General features: G+C 33.4%; 2 protein-coding genes across 2 annotated transcripts in view; one reads left to right on the top strand and one right to left on the bottom strand.

Annotated features, from left to right (window-relative positions):
- LOC123566052 (probable methyltransferase-like protein 24) overlaps positions 1-14,619 on the bottom strand; it is a 70,020-nt gene extending 55,401 nt beyond the window's left edge. Inside the window, exon 1 of the mRNA XM_045359883.2 lies at positions 14,349-14,619. The gene's annotated coding sequence lies outside the window, so the exon portion shown is untranslated. The remainder of the gene's footprint in view (positions 1-14,348) is intronic.
- On the top strand, positions 7,760-12,537 carry LOC123566051 (WSCD family member CG9164-like). Its single transcript, XM_045359881.2, has 3 exons — positions 7,760-8,765; positions 10,632-10,919; positions 11,305-12,537. Exons 1-3 carry the CDS (start codon positions 8,306-8,308, stop codon positions 11,655-11,657), a joined length of 1,101 nt encoding a protein of 366 aa, XP_045215816.1. The 5' UTR covers positions 7,760-8,305; the 3' UTR covers positions 11,658-12,537.
- Positions 14,620-17,711: the final 3,092 nt, after the last annotated feature.

Here is a 17,711-nt window from a genome sequence, read left to right as displayed (position 1 = left end):
AATTAACGGAATTTAGAGATATTATTGACAGTGAGGTAGTTATTGCAAGGTCTTCGTCTGACACAAAGATGAATAAATTCGGTCATGAACTTATAAAATTTTGTAAAGTGTATTCCTGTATTATAGCAAACGGTCGTTTTGGTGTGCACCCAGAGAGTAATGGTTATACCTTCGTGAATAGTAATTGCTGTAGTACTATTGACTATTTGATAATATCTAAATGTTTGTTTGACCTCATTCAACAGTTCCAGATTTCACCGAATACGGAGAGTTGTCATATGCCTATAAGTCTAAGTTTGAAAATAAGTCATATTGACACACACGTGATCACTGACGAGAATTTGCACTTGTGTTACAATCTAAATGATGACAATTGTAAGAAGTATTTACAATGTTTATCGTAAAATATACTGAATGTTTTGTTGTTTTTTTTCAACCCGATAGATAACATGCTAGACGACAGTAGTATTGATATAAACGTTATTGTAGGCGAATTGGAAACGGCTATAGTAGATAGCAGTGCTAGATTTCAAAAAGTAAGAGGGCCGATTATTCGTAAAGAAAATAAACTATGGTTTGACAGTGATTGTAAAGCCGCAAAATTACAGAGTAGAAAAGCTTTAAACAAGTTTCGGTCCAGCCGATGTGAAAATAATTTGAACGACTATATAAATAACAAACATGTTTATAAAAATATGTGTAGACGGAAACGTTACTTTTATAATAAAAAATATGTGTCTAAAATAGAATCTGTTGTAAATAATTCAAAGATGTTTTGGCGTGAGTTGCAGAAATTGACAGATAAACCCAAGTCGCAACCAAATATATCTTTGAACAGCTGGTTTGAACATTTTAGCAACTTGTTTGCAGCGAATGTTGCTGATGACAATATTGATTATGAACAGGACGATAGAGATATTGATATGAATATGAATATCGATGAGATCGAGGACTTAGTGTTCAATTCTAGTATAACAGATGACGAGATTGTAAATACTGTAAAGTTTTTAAATATACACAAGGCATCTGGTGGTAACCTTATTCCACAGCATATAGTTTATGGTGTAAATGTATTATTACCTTTTATACGAAAATTGTTTAACAGATTATTTACAAAAGGTGAATTTCCAGATGAGTGGGCCAAATCAATAATTATTCGGCTGCATAAGAAGGGAAGTATTAGCAATTCAAATAACTACAGAGGTATTGCATTGTTAGATATTCCAAGTAAAGTCAACATATCAATAATAACCAAAAGGTTAACTTTCTATGTAGAAGCGTATAGTAGAATATCAGAATGCCAAGCTGAATTTAGAGCTGGTTATTGTACAGTTGATAACGCCTTTATACTGTATTCTATTGTTAACAAATATTTAAGTGTAAAAGGAAAATCGATATACGTAGCTTTCATTTACTTTCAGAAAGCCTTTGATTCGGTTGACCGGTCAGTATTGTATGATATTTTGAAAAACAATGGTGTTCAGGGTCATTTATACAATGCTATACAATCTATTTATGTGTCTGTTAAAGCATGTGTTAGAACACAACAAGGTTTTACCAGTATATTTTCATGCCCTGTTGGACTATGTCAGGGGTGTAACTTGAGGACCATCTTGTTTGTCATGTTTATAAACAAATTGTTTACTTTTTATGTTAAAACAATACTAGAGACATCCAGTTATTTCCTGATACTATTGAAATATTCCTACTTATGTTCGAAGATGATATTGCTCTTCTAGCAGATACTGTGGTAGGGTTACAAAGGTAATTAAATATTTTAGAAACATTTTGTAATACAAGTAAACTTACAGTTAATATTTCTAAAACAAAGTACAGGTCTTTAAGCGAGGTGGACGATTAGCGAGGAGAGAACGTCGGTCCTTTGGTAACAACGTGTTAGATACTGTTAATGGTTTTACCTATGTTGGCATATATTTTTCTAACAGACTGTCGTTGTACAAAATGGCTGAAGCTATGTCGGTTAAAGCGAAATAAGTTCTGATATATATTTTCAATTCTCTACAAAATTTGCAATGTTTACCTTATAAAACGTTCTTTAAAACATTTGATACAAACGTTGCAGCGGTGTTACTATATGGTTCAGAACTATGGGGACTAAAACATATGCGATGTGTCGAATCAATACAGGTATATGCGAGTAAACGCTTTCTTAAAGTGAACAGAAGTGCATGTAACGATGCTGTTCTTTGGGACGTTGATAGGTTCCCAATGTGTATATACTCAGTTAAACGTTGTATCAAATATTGGATGCGTTTGCTAACTTTGCCTAGAAACAGATATATCAAATTGTGCTATAAAAATGCTTTTATGTTATGATAATTTAGGTTATATAAATTTGGTTACAGATGTAAAACAATATTTATATACTAACGGATTTGGATATATTTGGTAACGCCAAGAAGTCACGAACCCACGCTTTTTTCTGTTTCAATTTAAACAAAGGTTGAATGGCCAATATGTTCAAAACTGGAGGACTAGATGCAATGAAAGTAATAAACTTTGTCACTATATACATTTTAAACCTATGTACAATGTTGAGAAGTATGTTACTGTTGTAGATATAGCAAAATTTCGATCCTGTGTGACAAATTTTCGATGTTTTTCACATAATCTCATGATTGAAAAAGGTAGACATATTGGTTTAGATAGAGAACATCGTGATTCAATCTTCAATCTTGGATTCAATGATGAATCTGTCAGATCCAATCATAGGTTATATATAGTTATGTCCCCTGATTGACCCTAAAAGAGCCTAAGTTTGGTAATTTTAACCTTGTGAACACAATAGAAAAGAAAAAGTGGAAACTTGACATGTCGCTCAACACGACAAAAACGATAATGTTGCAGGCTCGGTTTGATTGAGCCTGTTCATAGACGGTAGTGGAAATGTATGCTACCATCCACGACCTCTAGCCCCGGGTTCAGCAGAACTCAACATTTACACATGCTAAAAGTACAAAAAGCAATTTAGAGTCATCCGCAGATGTTTTCAAACGGCGGTGCACATTGAACCTTCAATGATACACGTGTTGTGGCGTGTAATTCCGTGAAAAGCGGCGTTTGGTCCCAAGATAAAGTAAAGGGTTTGCGAAAGTAATGCGTTTGCCTCAAACGAGAAAACAATGGGAAGAACTAAACAAACTGGAATTTAGAAAGGAGATCTGAGGTTATGGAGCCTGCATATCACAGGAACTGTCAAAAGACAAAATTAAAAAGCAGCACGATAGAAGTAATATTTAATATTTGATTTTAACCACACTTACACACAAATTAAATCACAGTAAGATCTTGGTTCCTTTTGAAAACCGGCTAGATTCCATCATGTGTTCTAAAATAACTGCCCCTGAAAGGGCAAAATTTTCTATTTTGGCCCTTTCAACCATATAGAGGTTTCATCTATGCTTTGATTTGATACAAACTTGCACCTAATGATTATCTTGATGATTTCTAGACCTGGATCGGAACTGGGTCATGTCAGGTCATCAGGTCCAATCAAAGGAAAAGCTTGTTAACAACCTAGACGCCACATTTATGACCATGTCTTCATAAAAATTGGTCAGAATATTTATCTTGATGATTCCTTGGCCAAGTTAGAAACTGGGTCATATGGGGTCAGAAACTAGGTCATCAGGTCAAATTAAGGGAAGAGCTTGTTAACACTCTTCCGGTAATATTTATGAACCTATCTTCATGAAACTTGATCAGAATGTTTATCTTCATGATTCCTAGGCCAAGTATGAAACTGGGTCATATGGGGTCAAAAACTAGTTCACCCAGTCAAATCAAAGGATAAGCTTGTTGACACTCTTGTTCATTTGATGTGCATGAAACTTAATCAGAATGTTTGTCTGCATGAAATATTGTATGAATTTTTATCTGGGTCATGTGGGGTCAAAACCTAGCTTACCAGGTCAGATCAAATAATAAGCTTGTTTACACCCTAGGGGGCACATTTTTTATTTTATCTTCATAAACTTTGGTCAGAATGTTTGTTAGCGTAAAGTCTTGGATGCTTTTAAATCTGGGTCACGTGGGGTCATAAACTAGGTCACTAGGTCAAACTATAGGAAAAGCTTGTATACACTCTAGTGGCCACCTTTTTGCTCCAATCTTCCCGAAACTTTATCAGGATGTTTTTCATGAAAGTTTGAATATGGGTCATGTAGAGTAAAAATCTAAGTCACTAGCTCAATAAACGAAAATGCTTGTTTACACTTAAGAGGCCACGTTTTTTGGTCCAATCTTAATGAAAATTGGTCAGAATATTTGTCTCCATGAAATCACTATGTAACCATGTTTACACTGTTATGATGTGTTACACAAGTAAACGACCTAGGCCCGCCGTTACATGACTGAAATACTGTTGAAAAACGGCGTTAACCCCAAAACAAACAAAACAAACGACCTAGGACCATCTTGGCCCTCTTGTTAAATATCAACTTGTGTTGTCTCGAATCTTCTTAAAAAGGTTACATTAACATTTTTTTATAAAAATGATGATGCATGATTTCGAATTCTGATCTATAAACTTTACATATATCATACTCTATTGTCCAATTTTTCAAATGCATTTTGTAAATGCTTAATCCTACAATCGTAAAAAAGATGTTGATATAGAAATAGATTTTATCCAAAACTTTTACTTCTCATGTTGCGCATATTTCTTTGAATTCCACACTTATAAAGTAGGTTTTGTGTTTTCATCCAGAATATATCTACTGTTGTACAAATTATGAAAATATGTTCATAATCCTCTAGGACTCTTCATTTAACACACATAGGATTTCAGAAATTTTCTAGGAGTATCTAATGTCTCCGCTTGTAAATAGTTTGTTTATGACTGTCGATTATCGGGAATTCTTATAAATTAATAACTCGCTGTTCCATTCAATTCTTCATTTTATTTAGTTGACCAATATCTATTCGTTTTTTTTATAGATTGTTTTGACTAATACTTGATAAATAGCTTCGGTATCTAATGTATCTAAAGATTTTCCTTCAATTTTTTAGGTTCCGTCATTCTCTTCAAATTTGAGTTTTGGCTTCCCTGATTTTGGTATAACCTGGAAAATCTGATTCAGCATTCCAGTTTTTATTCTTATTGAAAGAAAATCTGCGTTTTAGTCAATTAAAACTCAACAAACAAGGGCCATGACTACAAAGGGTTCAAACTTATGACCATTTTACAAGCATTGTTATCCAATATCAAACAGAACACATAAGTTTTCAAGCAATGTAGTCCCCTATCAGTTTAAAGAATATTGATTTTTTTTATAAATTAATGGGAGGTAAATTAATAAACAAATGAAATGCATGACACTTATGCGGTACTAAAAACTTATTTTTAAATTACATGCCAGAAAAAGTTAATTATACTGTTGATCAGTGCAGAGCTGCACTACATATCAACTTACTGTATTGCAACCATAGTAATGTTACATTTACCTATATATACCATTAAGTTATAACTTGTGACTGGGTTTGAATTCTGCAAGCCTACAATTATTAATACCTTTTAATATCTATCAGTACCAACCATCTTACTAAAAACATGATTTCAAATTTTATTTTGTGGGAAAATAGATATAAAATACATGTATTGTACTTTATTTGGTAAAAGGGAGATAATTTCATGTACAAATAAAAAAGAAAGTTAACTTTGGTGCCTGTGACCTTGACCTTTGCATATGACACATTGTCTTATAATGGTGGATATTTATGCAAAGTTATTAAAATATACAGCAATGCATAAAAAAGTTACAGACCAGACCATAAAATACCAAAAGTGTTGTATCACTAAAGGTGACTTTGAATTTGGAGTCTTGCTCAAGATAAATCAACTCCTTATGGAGAAATTTGTGCCAAGTAAATCCAAAATCCCTTGATGAATGGCAGATTTATGGATTGGACATGAAACAGACCATGTTGACATTTGACTTCTAAGTGTGACCTTGACCTTGGCGCTTGGGGTCTGGGTCTTTTGAATGACACATCACCTCATTATAGGGAACATGTAATTCCAAAATATCTTGATAAATGGCAGAGTTATAGACCGGACAAGAAAAAGACCATGTTGACCTTTAACCTCTCGGTCTTGGGCATGACACCTCGTCTTTTTAAGGGGAACGTTTGTGCTAAATAATTTCAAAATCCCTTGATGAATGGAAGAGTTATGGACTGGACACAAAACAGACCCTGTTAACTTTAACATCTATGTGTGACCTTGACATTAGAGCTAGGTCTTATTATGAGGAACATTTATGCCAAGTTATTTCAAAATCCCTTCATGGATGTCAGAGTTATGGACCGGACACGAAGTGTGACGGAATTACGGACGGACGGAACGACGGATGGAATGACGCAGCCTGTTTCTATGTCCATCATATTTTCTTCAAAAAGGAGGGGGATAATAAAGTGCCAAAAATGTAAAAAGAGAAGTAATGTCCCATGCAAGTATATTAGTAACAATTTCATGATGTGAATGGAACATAATTAAGATAGTTCTGCACGTTCGGATCAAAAAATTTTCTACAATGTAGAATTTGATTAAACTCCGATTTTTCAAAACTTCAGAATACACTTAGAAATCTCGGCAAATAAAAAAGGTTCGATTTCTTGATAGATCAATTCAAAAAAAAAATAACCTCACAAATTTGTTTATAATGGAATCTACGGGAAAAGCACAATTATGATAACATTTTTGCAGGTAGAATTTTTCTCTACAGTGTAGATTTTAATGAAACTTCTCACAGTCGTAAATAAACGTAGGCCTATAATACGGTGAAATAAAATGTACAGGTCCGTGTGCCTGTTTTTGAGATATCTGCCAAAGATTGAAGAGATCTGCACATTTCAAACAAATTTTAAGATATTTTTCGGATTTATTTAACGTGCCTGATCTTCTATATTACATTGTAGCTATAAAAAAGATAGTCACGCTGCCGTTGTAATAAATTCACTCGCTTGTTGCAATTCATAAAATGGTTTATATTTCCGTACGCCAAATCCAGGTTTTATTCTACGTTTTTCGGATAAATGCCGTTACGCTATTACTTCCGGTTTATCAAACGTGCAGAACTACCTTGAGAACTTTTTAAATACTGAAACAGTGGGCATTGTTCCGTAAAACTCACAAGAATATTACGCGCAATGTCTCGTTATTGTCATCTGAACTATACTTCAAATTTCACAAACCTAGCTTGAATACAGTTTGAATTATGGCGGTCTCCTGATTTTCTTGAAGTACGTACTGAAGGACAGACTGAAGATAAACCTTTCGGTAAACAGAAAAAAAAGCACTGATAATGTTACAATTTACAATTTCAGTTATATTCTTGCAGGGAGTGTTTGTGGGTGGTGGGGTGAGGTGTAAAAGCAAAGGATGATTTAGTATCGCATATAGAATGATGTCATTGAATACAAATAATTCAACATACGTTAAAAACTGATTCGAGTTTGAAAAGAAATACTTGTTCAATATCTATCTTAACCTTCCGTCAGTATATAAAGAAAAACACAAGAAACCGCTTCTTTAACTTGATGTGAGAAGACTTGTGCAAGAATAATTTTTATGAACCGTGGGTAGCTACTATAATTCTGTATAGTTTGTACTTTATCTCTTCAAAATCATTCTTTTATAAGCTGAGGAAGTGAGCAATAAACATACCTGAACCGAAGTCGATTTTCGTGTGTTCTACGACCGTTTGATTACCCATGTAATTAAGATATTTTAAATGAAAAGCGCTGAAAATTCTAATTATTAGCTTACATAAATTGCCCCAATCGTATATGCTTACGAGCATTTGAGACAATCATGTTGAAAATATATTAACTATAAGGTTATAAAGATACTAAATTAAAACCTTAAAATTTTAACACGTTACTGATGTTCAATTTTTAAGGCCCGACGACGATCACAGCGTACGTGCAGATACATATACATCTTTTGGTGTTAGGGAACTTCTTTCTTTTTCTCATTTTTTTCCTATTGGATATACGTCCTTGTTTTGTGTCACCAAATTATCATAATAATAATCTTGGAGTATCGAAGCGGGTGTACATAGAAAAAACATAGTTGACTTTAACATTACTGCGACGTGGGTTGTACTAAAATAGCCAATAAATTAAATCTTGTCTTTAAGCTGATAGAAGCATGCATGATACGGAAATTAGCAATCAAACGTATACTGCTACCTTAGCGGAAAGGAAAAAAATTGTTGACTGTTGATATGAAAGTAATTGCATAAATAAACACGAATACTAATCAATCTAATTTATCTAAAATATGTTGCGACAGCAAGCTGTGACTTTAGTTCTGAAAGTTATAGCTGCTGGCTTTATTGTTATTTTTGTGATGCATATGTGCCTCAGGAGTACCTCTTCATTCAAATATAAAAAAGACGAATGGCTGAAATTTCTGACTTATTCTGGTATTTCTTATTCGTATCCAAGGATTCTTAATGAAATCAAAGAAAGCAATGTAAACGAGTGTGTGCCTATGATTCAACAGAATTTACATGAAGAAGTGACTGATACCTTGCTGAAAAATGTGATAACCAAATGTATGCACAGCGGAGTTATAGCAAAACCAGTTTTATTCAACATGTCAGTTATAAAGGAATTTATGTCAAATTTAAGTTGTCCATCGGCAACGTTTTTGAAAACTCCAAGACCACTTGTTGCTTTAGCTAGTTATCCTGGCTCGGGAAACACATGGACAAGAGAATTAATAGAGGTAGTAACAGGTGAATAGATATGATTAATTTTGTTTCACGTTTTCTGTTTCACATATTTAATTTTGTTGTAGTAACGTATTTGTACTGCATGTTAATTGATGCACTCCGTGTAATATTAGCAGCCAAATGAAAGTAGAAACGGTTTTCCAAGTTAGAATTAAAAGCTATACGTTTATAAGCATAAGTGTTTTTACTCGATACTATTATATTTCAGGAATAAAAAAAATTACACTGTGTCAATGTCACGTCCATTCGCGATATTTTTTTTTTGTTTTGTTTTGAAAACTAAAAAAATATGATACCTTTAAAAAACAGACCTTGAATTTGCTACCAACATTTTGTTTAGGTAAGAAGTGTGTATGAAATATGTTAGTGTTGTGGTTTGCTTCTTTTTCAAAAGTGAAAGTATAACAATTTTTAAAAAGCAATTTTTGAAATTAACATTGAAAATATAACAACTCGCATTAGTTAGGTAAATTGTTTGTATGGTATGTGTCTATAATGTTATTTATAATGAAAAAAGCATTGAGATTGCCGACAGTAAGAGAAGTATTAGTTTACTAATGTTCATGTATTGCATAGTTGACTTTTAAATCAGTCCCTCATATAAAATCTAAATACACATTTATTGTGACCTAATGCGAGAATAAAAGCAATAATGCAGTCGAAGACGTGTCGTATGAAAATGCATTATTTGGCTGCCGAAAATAATTACGTGGTCTATTCATTTTGTAATGTGTTGATATCAAATTGTTTATTCTTATGTTACAAACAAGATCATTTGATATGTACTTCAACAACTAGAGACAAGACATGTATAATAAACCTTCTCTTTCTCCGTTTCAAGAATTTAAGTTGAATTTGAAGTATCGAAACATCTAAATGAAATGGGTTGTGTTAAAGTGCGAAATATTATAGCTATACTAAGAATGGCGTCTCATTATTTAAACATTGAAACTAGGTGACATGCAAATATATTGAAATCCGAGGGAAATTATACTTTATATGAATGCATCGATTTAGAGGATGAATATCAATATGCCATGTTTATTCAAATTTAAGGAAAAGATATATACCGCGTTACTGATCTTTCACTAAAATCTTTTGTCTATAGATATTTACTTCAAGTTATCTTTACTAAATATATAAATTAAGTTTGCATATAGAACTACATTCAAATTGGTATCATGCAGTTACAATTGATTGTTAGAAACCGCTAAGTTTTAAGTGGTAGTACACATATATACTGTGTTCATGTATGCAACTGTGTACTGTCTTAAACCTAGTGTTTAGTACTGTTAATGCACATACATTTGGTAATTATTTGTTTATGTACATAATATGAAGTAATTGTTCATACTTTCAATATGAAATTTGCATCTAATATTCCTTAAATATATATATTACAATCGAAACACATTAATTCATATGAAATATATAAATATGGCCTGCATACTTTTCTTTTTATTCGTCTAAATACCATGGTTTGAGAAGAAAAAACACATTCTGTATTCAGAAATTAATACACGACTCACTTTTTGTGACTGACAGACCTGCAGACGGGAATAAATGAATTGGTATCTATTTTTGTCTTCTACCTATATACAGTAGTTATAACTGAAACGTTTGTATTGTAAAAGATATAAAATGATCCAACCTGTGCAGATGACTGAGGCAAGAATTGACACACTGATAAAAGAAAGTAACATGCAAATATTTCCTAAAACTTCCTATATGCCAGACTTAATGGAAGTTGTATTGTTGAAATATGGCAGAAAGTATTTTTGGTTTATTGACGGAGGCAATCATCGATGGACAGGAGACAAAAATGTTATTTTCATTCCGGTGAAATTCATAGATGCATTTTTATTTTAGGAACATTAACTGGCAGTATATACACTGACTGGAACTTTAAAGGTTCAGAAATGTGTCCAGCTAGAGGAAAAATATACATCGTAAAAACACACGATCCTAATAATAGAACAGTCAGTCATGATAAATGCCGAGAAATGGGTATTTATACATTGAACTACACAAAAGCTGTTTTGATACTGAGAAACCCATACGAAGCTTTATTGGCGGAATTTAACAGACAGCAGTCATTACATAACAGTTGGAACCCTGGTGTTGGCTTAGCTCCAAAAAGCGATTTTGAGACTTCGCGTAAGTTATGTTAGTTCAGTGCGTCTCAGTTTCAAATCTGACATAATCATAATAATCAATTTAGAGCGCATCTTAAGTTTATCCGTCCTTGACAGGTATGTATGTTTATCCGTCCTTGATAGGAATGGATTTATTTTATTGGGACAATTTATGCTTTTTACTTGAATGGACGTACTTCCGCAAAACTTCAGTAATTATATCATTTGAGTTGCAAATTAATGTGATCGATTGTCTATGTTGCATAAGAACACAATTATTGTCTGCATGTATGTGTTTTTGTGTTGATTGATTTTGAACTTCAATCGAATGTCAAATGAAATTTTTCCTGGGCACTACAATATCTTTTTTTACAGTCTTTATTGCTAAGATATTTCTATATTTTCAGGATGGAAGAAATTCGTCAAAAAAGAGTCAGAAACGTGGAAAAATATGGCAATTTACTGGCTTTCAATATTTAGAAAACCAGTTTATGTACTTATTTATGATGCTTTATGGAACTATACTGTGATTGAAATGTACAAACTTTCACAGTTTTTGAATATAACCACTACTTTAAAGTCATTATATTGCCTTTCGGGCAAAGGTGTAGGGAATTTTAAACGAAACAAACCGAAATGGATGGCGATCGAGACGTTATTTGATTCTCGTTTGAGAAAAGTTGTAAATGACAAAATAAGATCGGTGCTTCAAGTTTATGAAATTCCAGAATTATACAGTTACATTCTTTCAGAATGTTAATTTGGCATTGTACCACAGCTGTTCGAATACACCGTTGACATTTTTCTGTCAAAAGTCGGTTATTATCTAAAGAGCAATGTTAAATATAAATCTTTCTCTAATTTTGCTGATAGACGAAGTGCGCAGAACGTGTTGATTACCATAGCTGCGCATAACCGACGCAGTCGATTTTTCATCTGTCTTTATTTGAATTCAATCGCTAAAACATCGGGGTGCAGCAACACGTCAGGGCTACATGCACCGACAATATGGAACTGTTTTCGAGGAAGTGTCTTTCCTGACTTTATGGACTAAATCATATATTTGCAGTGCAGTTATAGTAGAAAGATTGCAAATTTAATGGTATACTTCAATAAACTATATGAAAGCTAGAAACAAAGTCTACGTTATTTATGAACAGCCATCGTAGAAAACATAATATAGGAAACTTTATGCATGAATGTAATGTACTGTCATTCAATTGTAAAGAAAACACTTGGAACTTCCGGTTCATAAGAAGGGATCCAGTATCTTCTCATGGCAATGATTCGGATTTTTGCGTATCTTGATCTTTTCAGGGACGACTCTTTTTATTACGAATTCCAAGAAGTTGTGACATTACTTTCGAGGAATTTAAATGGAGATATGATATCATAATGTAAACAAATATCTCACGTATAGCCATCCATCAGTAATCTCTAAACAAAGACGGAACCAGTCATGTAGAAACTCGAGCAGCAACATACTGTATTTTTATCTAAGATATATTTTGTCATACTGAGCACTGATGACCTTGATTATCAAAGAATGTTTTGAACTATATTTTGTCGATAGCTGTACGATAGTTTTATTCTGAATGTAATTTATCTCATAATATATTAAACTTGATGCAGTCATGTCATTTGATATTTTTTCATGAAAAGAACGACTTCACTAAACGTACCGTACCATCGTAGTGTACCTATATTAATGCGTAAAAATAAGATGCATGTATATTTATAAATCAACATCAGCAATTTTTAAGCCTGAGTCAATTTTATTTAAAGTATGTTTATATTGTGAATTATATTTTTTTGAAAAGCAGGCATTTCAACAACCTTTTGTGAATTTCAACTTTTTTATTATGCTATATAGCTTTCGGCTGCACCCTTCAAACGGACGTAATGAATTCTAAAATCCATGTTCTGTCTTCTCACACCCCTTTAATCTTAGCAAACACACGACGTGGGAAAGACGTGGTTTAATATTGATTTAGGGTTAGGGTCAGAGTTACCAAACTTGATCGTCGTAATTCTTTTTTTCAACAAAGGAAACACCCTTAAGGACCCGATGAAACAGGCCAGAAGACAGAAATCAAAACAGCTCAGTCCCGGTCGGATTTAACAAATACCTGCCATAGAGTCTTCCACCTGTTCCGTCAGACACAACTAAAGAGGAAAGCGTAGCATCCAACTGTAAAAGGGCTGAACACTAAACATGCGGTGTGTCTCAAACAGTTGTGCCACGACCTCTTTTAATAACGTTTAATACAATAGGAAAATTGCTACGACCAAAAATCTTACGAGGTTTGTACATCCCCATAAAAATCGGGCTGTGATATACCTTATAAGAAGCTTATTTGTGATCTATTAATCACGTTCATTGGAATTCTTAATATGACTACACGCTCTTGCAAACCGAATTAATTGAGAAATATATATCCCATAAGATGTCGCCTGTGGTACATCACCATCCAAATGGGGGGAATTTAAAATACTAAAATTAAACTTATCCCTCTTGTCATAAACTTTGGTATGTATACAATTGTCATAAATAGAGCGATGTAAGTCTAGACATGAAGCAGTAGTATTCGAATTGTTAGTTTTATTTAACTGGAGTTCCCAGGGATAAATAGTATCCGCCAAATGAGCGTAAACGTATTAGCTATATTAAGAATATCATCAAGATAGCGTGATGTATTATTAAATGCTGTATCAATGTCTGCCTGTGAATCTGGAGAAAGCCAAAAATAAAATCTCTTTCATAACAATATAAAAATAAATCTGAGACAAGGGATGCACAATTTGTTCCCATGGGAATACCAATTGCGTCACAGGTCTACATAGTAAACTTTGTTACACTTCAACTAGTAAAACATGCTTTATCGAAATTGCAAGCGAGAAAAGTAGAAAAACCGTATGTACAGACTAAAGACACCTTGTAATTATTAATTCTAAACTTATCCAGGATTTCGTCAGGATTTTTTATCGACCAAAATAAGTTTTTACCAAAGTAAACAATATCTGTCACAATATCTTTTCATATGAGCTTTTACAGCAGTAAGGCAGGTATATTGTTAATAACTATATTTGTAGTGGTACAAGAGCTTGAATTAGTGATAAAAACGAGCTTCACATGGTTGGTTATGTAATTTTGGAATCCAATACATGTTGGAAGGTTAATTTGCTGGTCATCTATATGAACTTTCAAATTTGAAACTTCACTGATGTGATCAGTGGTCATTTGTTGTTGTTTTGTTGTTCAACAGAAGTACTCAATATATAATCTTTAGTACTATTTAGTTCGTTTCGTAAAACATTAATATAATGTGCCGACGGCATTATATAGCTGTTGTGCGGTTTCTGAAATGCCATTCTTTTATTATAAACTTTTTGTGACCTACTTTTAATATTTAAAAAAAAAAACGCCCAATGACAAAAGTTAATCACTCACCCAAATAATATTATTTCTGATAGTATTGCAGGTTCTGGATTATCCTGTGAACAGATCTCAAAATGAGTATGATGTTTTTCACTGTCTTAAATCAATAAATCCATTTTCATTTTTTTAGATTGTTCTTCCTTCAAGAATGACAGGTTGCAGTTCCTTCTTTAATAAAAAAAACGCATTTCTCACTGTCTGCAGGATAAAAGGGAATAGAATATTATGATAATTTGAGTTTCTGGACATAACTTAAATGCATGCTCTTCTGTAGCCTCGATGTAGTCTCGTGCCTTATTATGTAGTTTATATGCATGTTGTTTTCTATTATATTACATCAAATGGCCAATGAGCTGTCTGATTGATCAGCATGTATCTATTTTCAGATAATATGACAATTTTTATATATTGCATGACTGCTTGGTTGATCAGGATGTATCTATTTTCAGATTCTAAAACTGACTAATTTCAAGTATTAATACAAATACTGACATTATTAACAATATAAAAAGAGCTAAAGCGACTGGTCTGCAGTTAACAGGTGTTGGGTACAAGATCATGAAAGAGGAAAAGATGTGGGAGTCTCACTAGAAAATAATCAGTGATTTAACTGACATAGTTATCAACTATGCAGACAATATTCGCACACAGCTCACAGAAAAGGGAAAAAGAATAGAATCAATGAAAAAAAGAGTTAGCTGGATTCAAGAGGAAAAAATTGGAGAAGTAACCCTTGGAAAGGAGCATTTGGAAAAAGAATACAAAAAAGATAAAAGAAGAACTTCTTGAAGAGTGTCATGCAATAAAATAATAGAAGAACACACTGAAAAAGAACTGGATGCCAGAAAAACGTTCATTACAGTCTATCAGTTTCCTAGAAAATTTCGAGGACATTGGTTCGCTACAAGAACAAAGTACCCCGAACCTTTTCTCTCAACACCAAGACAGTTCACTAAAATATGGAAAATACACAACATCACCCCGGACTCCAAGCACAAATTAATAATATGACTTCATGACAAAGACTTGTACGTAAAAAGTCACAACTATGATTTATATTTAGTTAAAGCAGTCGCAACAATCACATACTTTGCTTTAAACAATCTCATTGATGACTTATACTTTATTCAAGTTGCCACAGCAAGAAGTTTACCAAACTTGATATATAGGCTCAATAGTATGTCTGAAACAGAATAAAATTCATATGTTACCATGCTTGTTTTTACATCATTTCCCCTTAAAATTACCGTTTCATCGTATATCAATGTTTTTCAAGTGGAGATAACTTGAAAACAAGCATGATGACATATGATTTTTATTTAACAAGAACAGATACTGATATCAGACAAAACGAAAATGAAAGGGAAACACAAATGCGGAGTGAGAAGAGATCTCATCCTGACAGCAGTCAAAAAGAAAATGAAAGAGAAACATAAAGGCGGAGTGAGAAGAGATAAAATCCTGACCAATTACATCCTGACATCAGACAAAAAGAAAATGAAAGGGAAACACAAAGGCGGAGTGAGAAGAGATCCCATCCTTACATCAGACAAAAAGAAAATGAAAGGGAAACACAAAGGCGGAGTGAGAAGAGATTATATCCTGACATCAGACAAAAAGAAAATGAAAGGGAAACCCAAAGGCGGAGTGAGAAGAGATCACATCCTGACATCAGACAAAAAGAAAATGAAAGGGAAACCCAAAGGCGGAGTGAGAAAAGATCACATCCTGACATCAGACAAAAAGGAAATGAAAGGGATACACAAAGGCGGAGTGAGAAGAGATCACATCCTGACATCAGACAAAAAGAAAATGAAAGGGATACACAAAGGCGGAGTGAGAAGAGATCCCATCCTAACATCAGACAAAAAGAAAATGAAAGGGATACACAAAGGCGGGGTGAGAAGAGATCACATCCTGACATCAGACAAAAGGAAAATGAAAGAGATACACAAAGGCGGAGTGAGAAGAGATCCCATCCTGACATCAGACAAAAAGAAAATGAAAGGGAAACCCAAAGGCGGAGTGAGAAGAGATCACATCCTGACATCAGACAAAACGAAAATGAAAGGGATACAAAAAGGCGGAGTGTAAAACGATCACATCCTGACATCTGAAAATGAAAGAGAAACACGAGCAAGAAATAACAGATAATAGTAAAAGGCAAAGAAGGAATGAAAGGGAAACACTTTCACAGAAAAAGAAAAGTTCAGATCCTGACTTCAGACAAAATGCAAATGAAACAAAAAAACATATTTAAACAAAGAGCCAGAAATTTATCATCCTCGAGGAAGAATAGTACTGGTTATTGCATCTGATTTCAAAGAGAAAATCTAACAAGGCCCCATTTACATATGTTGCTCCTGTCAAGTTCTTTTTAACAGTGTGATCAGATTTTATTTGGAAAGTATGAGTTTTTAAAGCAAAAACATATCAGATACTTGTCTTAATGCAAAAAAAAAATCAGTTGACTCAGTGTCTTACATTTGTAAAATACGCTCTTCATTTATAGAAAGGAACAGTATAACACCACAGTCAATAGGAAACAACTTACATTTGGGAGAAATACTTTGGCAGTTAAAATATTTGACAAGCCTTGAAGTGACATTTATAAGTAAATGTGTTCCTTTCATGAAAATACTTGAACTTCCAAAGGGCATACAAAAGACAGTGGATGGATGTGTTGTAAATGTTTCAATAAACCCTGATGAAACTTGCGGTGTGCCACCAAAATTTCCATCCTCTTCTTAAATAACTGTGAAACTGAAGAGAAAATTGAAATATAAGGGACATGAGTAAATACAGACTATTAGTCCCGTCTGCTTAACATTACCTGCACATTACAATATATTAATATAAATGCACTCTGGCAGGTAAATTTCTGAAAGTGAAAACACAGACTTATGGCAGGGATTAACCAACGAGGATTCTGATACTGAACAAAACAATACTGATAATAACAACAATTATACAGTTCAAAATGAGAGTGAAAGTGTACTTGATAATTGTAAGATATCATACCATGAGATGGATGCAGTAGACGCTGAAGTAAAAAACTTGCAGATTCAAAATGGAGAAGTGAATACATTTGAGTGCCCGCAAGATAAATCAAATGAAAGTGACATTTAAAGTGAAGAGGCAGACATTAGCCACAGAGAACTGTATGGATTACCACTAGATACTTGAATTCAGCCAGAGGACTTAACATCAGATTCCGATTTCTTATTGTCTATTGCACCAGGAGAAGGGAAACGACCATAATAAATGCATACAGATAGGCATCGGTGAACAAGATTCTGAAAGACCTAAGAAAATATTTGTGAAACAATATTTTAGAAATAGATTACAGTGATAATACGTTTTCATGTAGCATTG

Source organism: Mercenaria mercenaria, chromosome 8 (assembly GCF_021730395.1).
Source record: "Mercenaria mercenaria strain notata chromosome 8, MADL_Memer_1, whole genome shotgun sequence".
NCBI lineage: Eukaryota > Metazoa > Mollusca > Bivalvia > Venerida > Veneridae > Mercenaria > Mercenaria mercenaria.
This window is presented reverse-complemented; position numbering and strand designations above follow the sequence as displayed.

Bases quoted from the DNA above. Each gene is read 5' to 3' on its own strand.
- LOC123566051 (XM_045359881.2), top strand. From the start codon at position 8,306: ATGTTGCGACAGCAAGCTGTGACTTTAGTTCTGAAAGTTATAGCTGCT. The intron at 8,766-10,631 runs GTGAATAGATAT...TTTTTATTTTAG, and splicing joins ATTAATAGAGGTAGTAACAG to GAACATTAACTGGCAGTATA. The intron at 10,920-11,304 runs GTAAGTTATGTT...CTATATTTTCAG, and splicing joins AAGCGATTTTGAGACTTCGC to GATGGAAGAAATTCGTCAAA.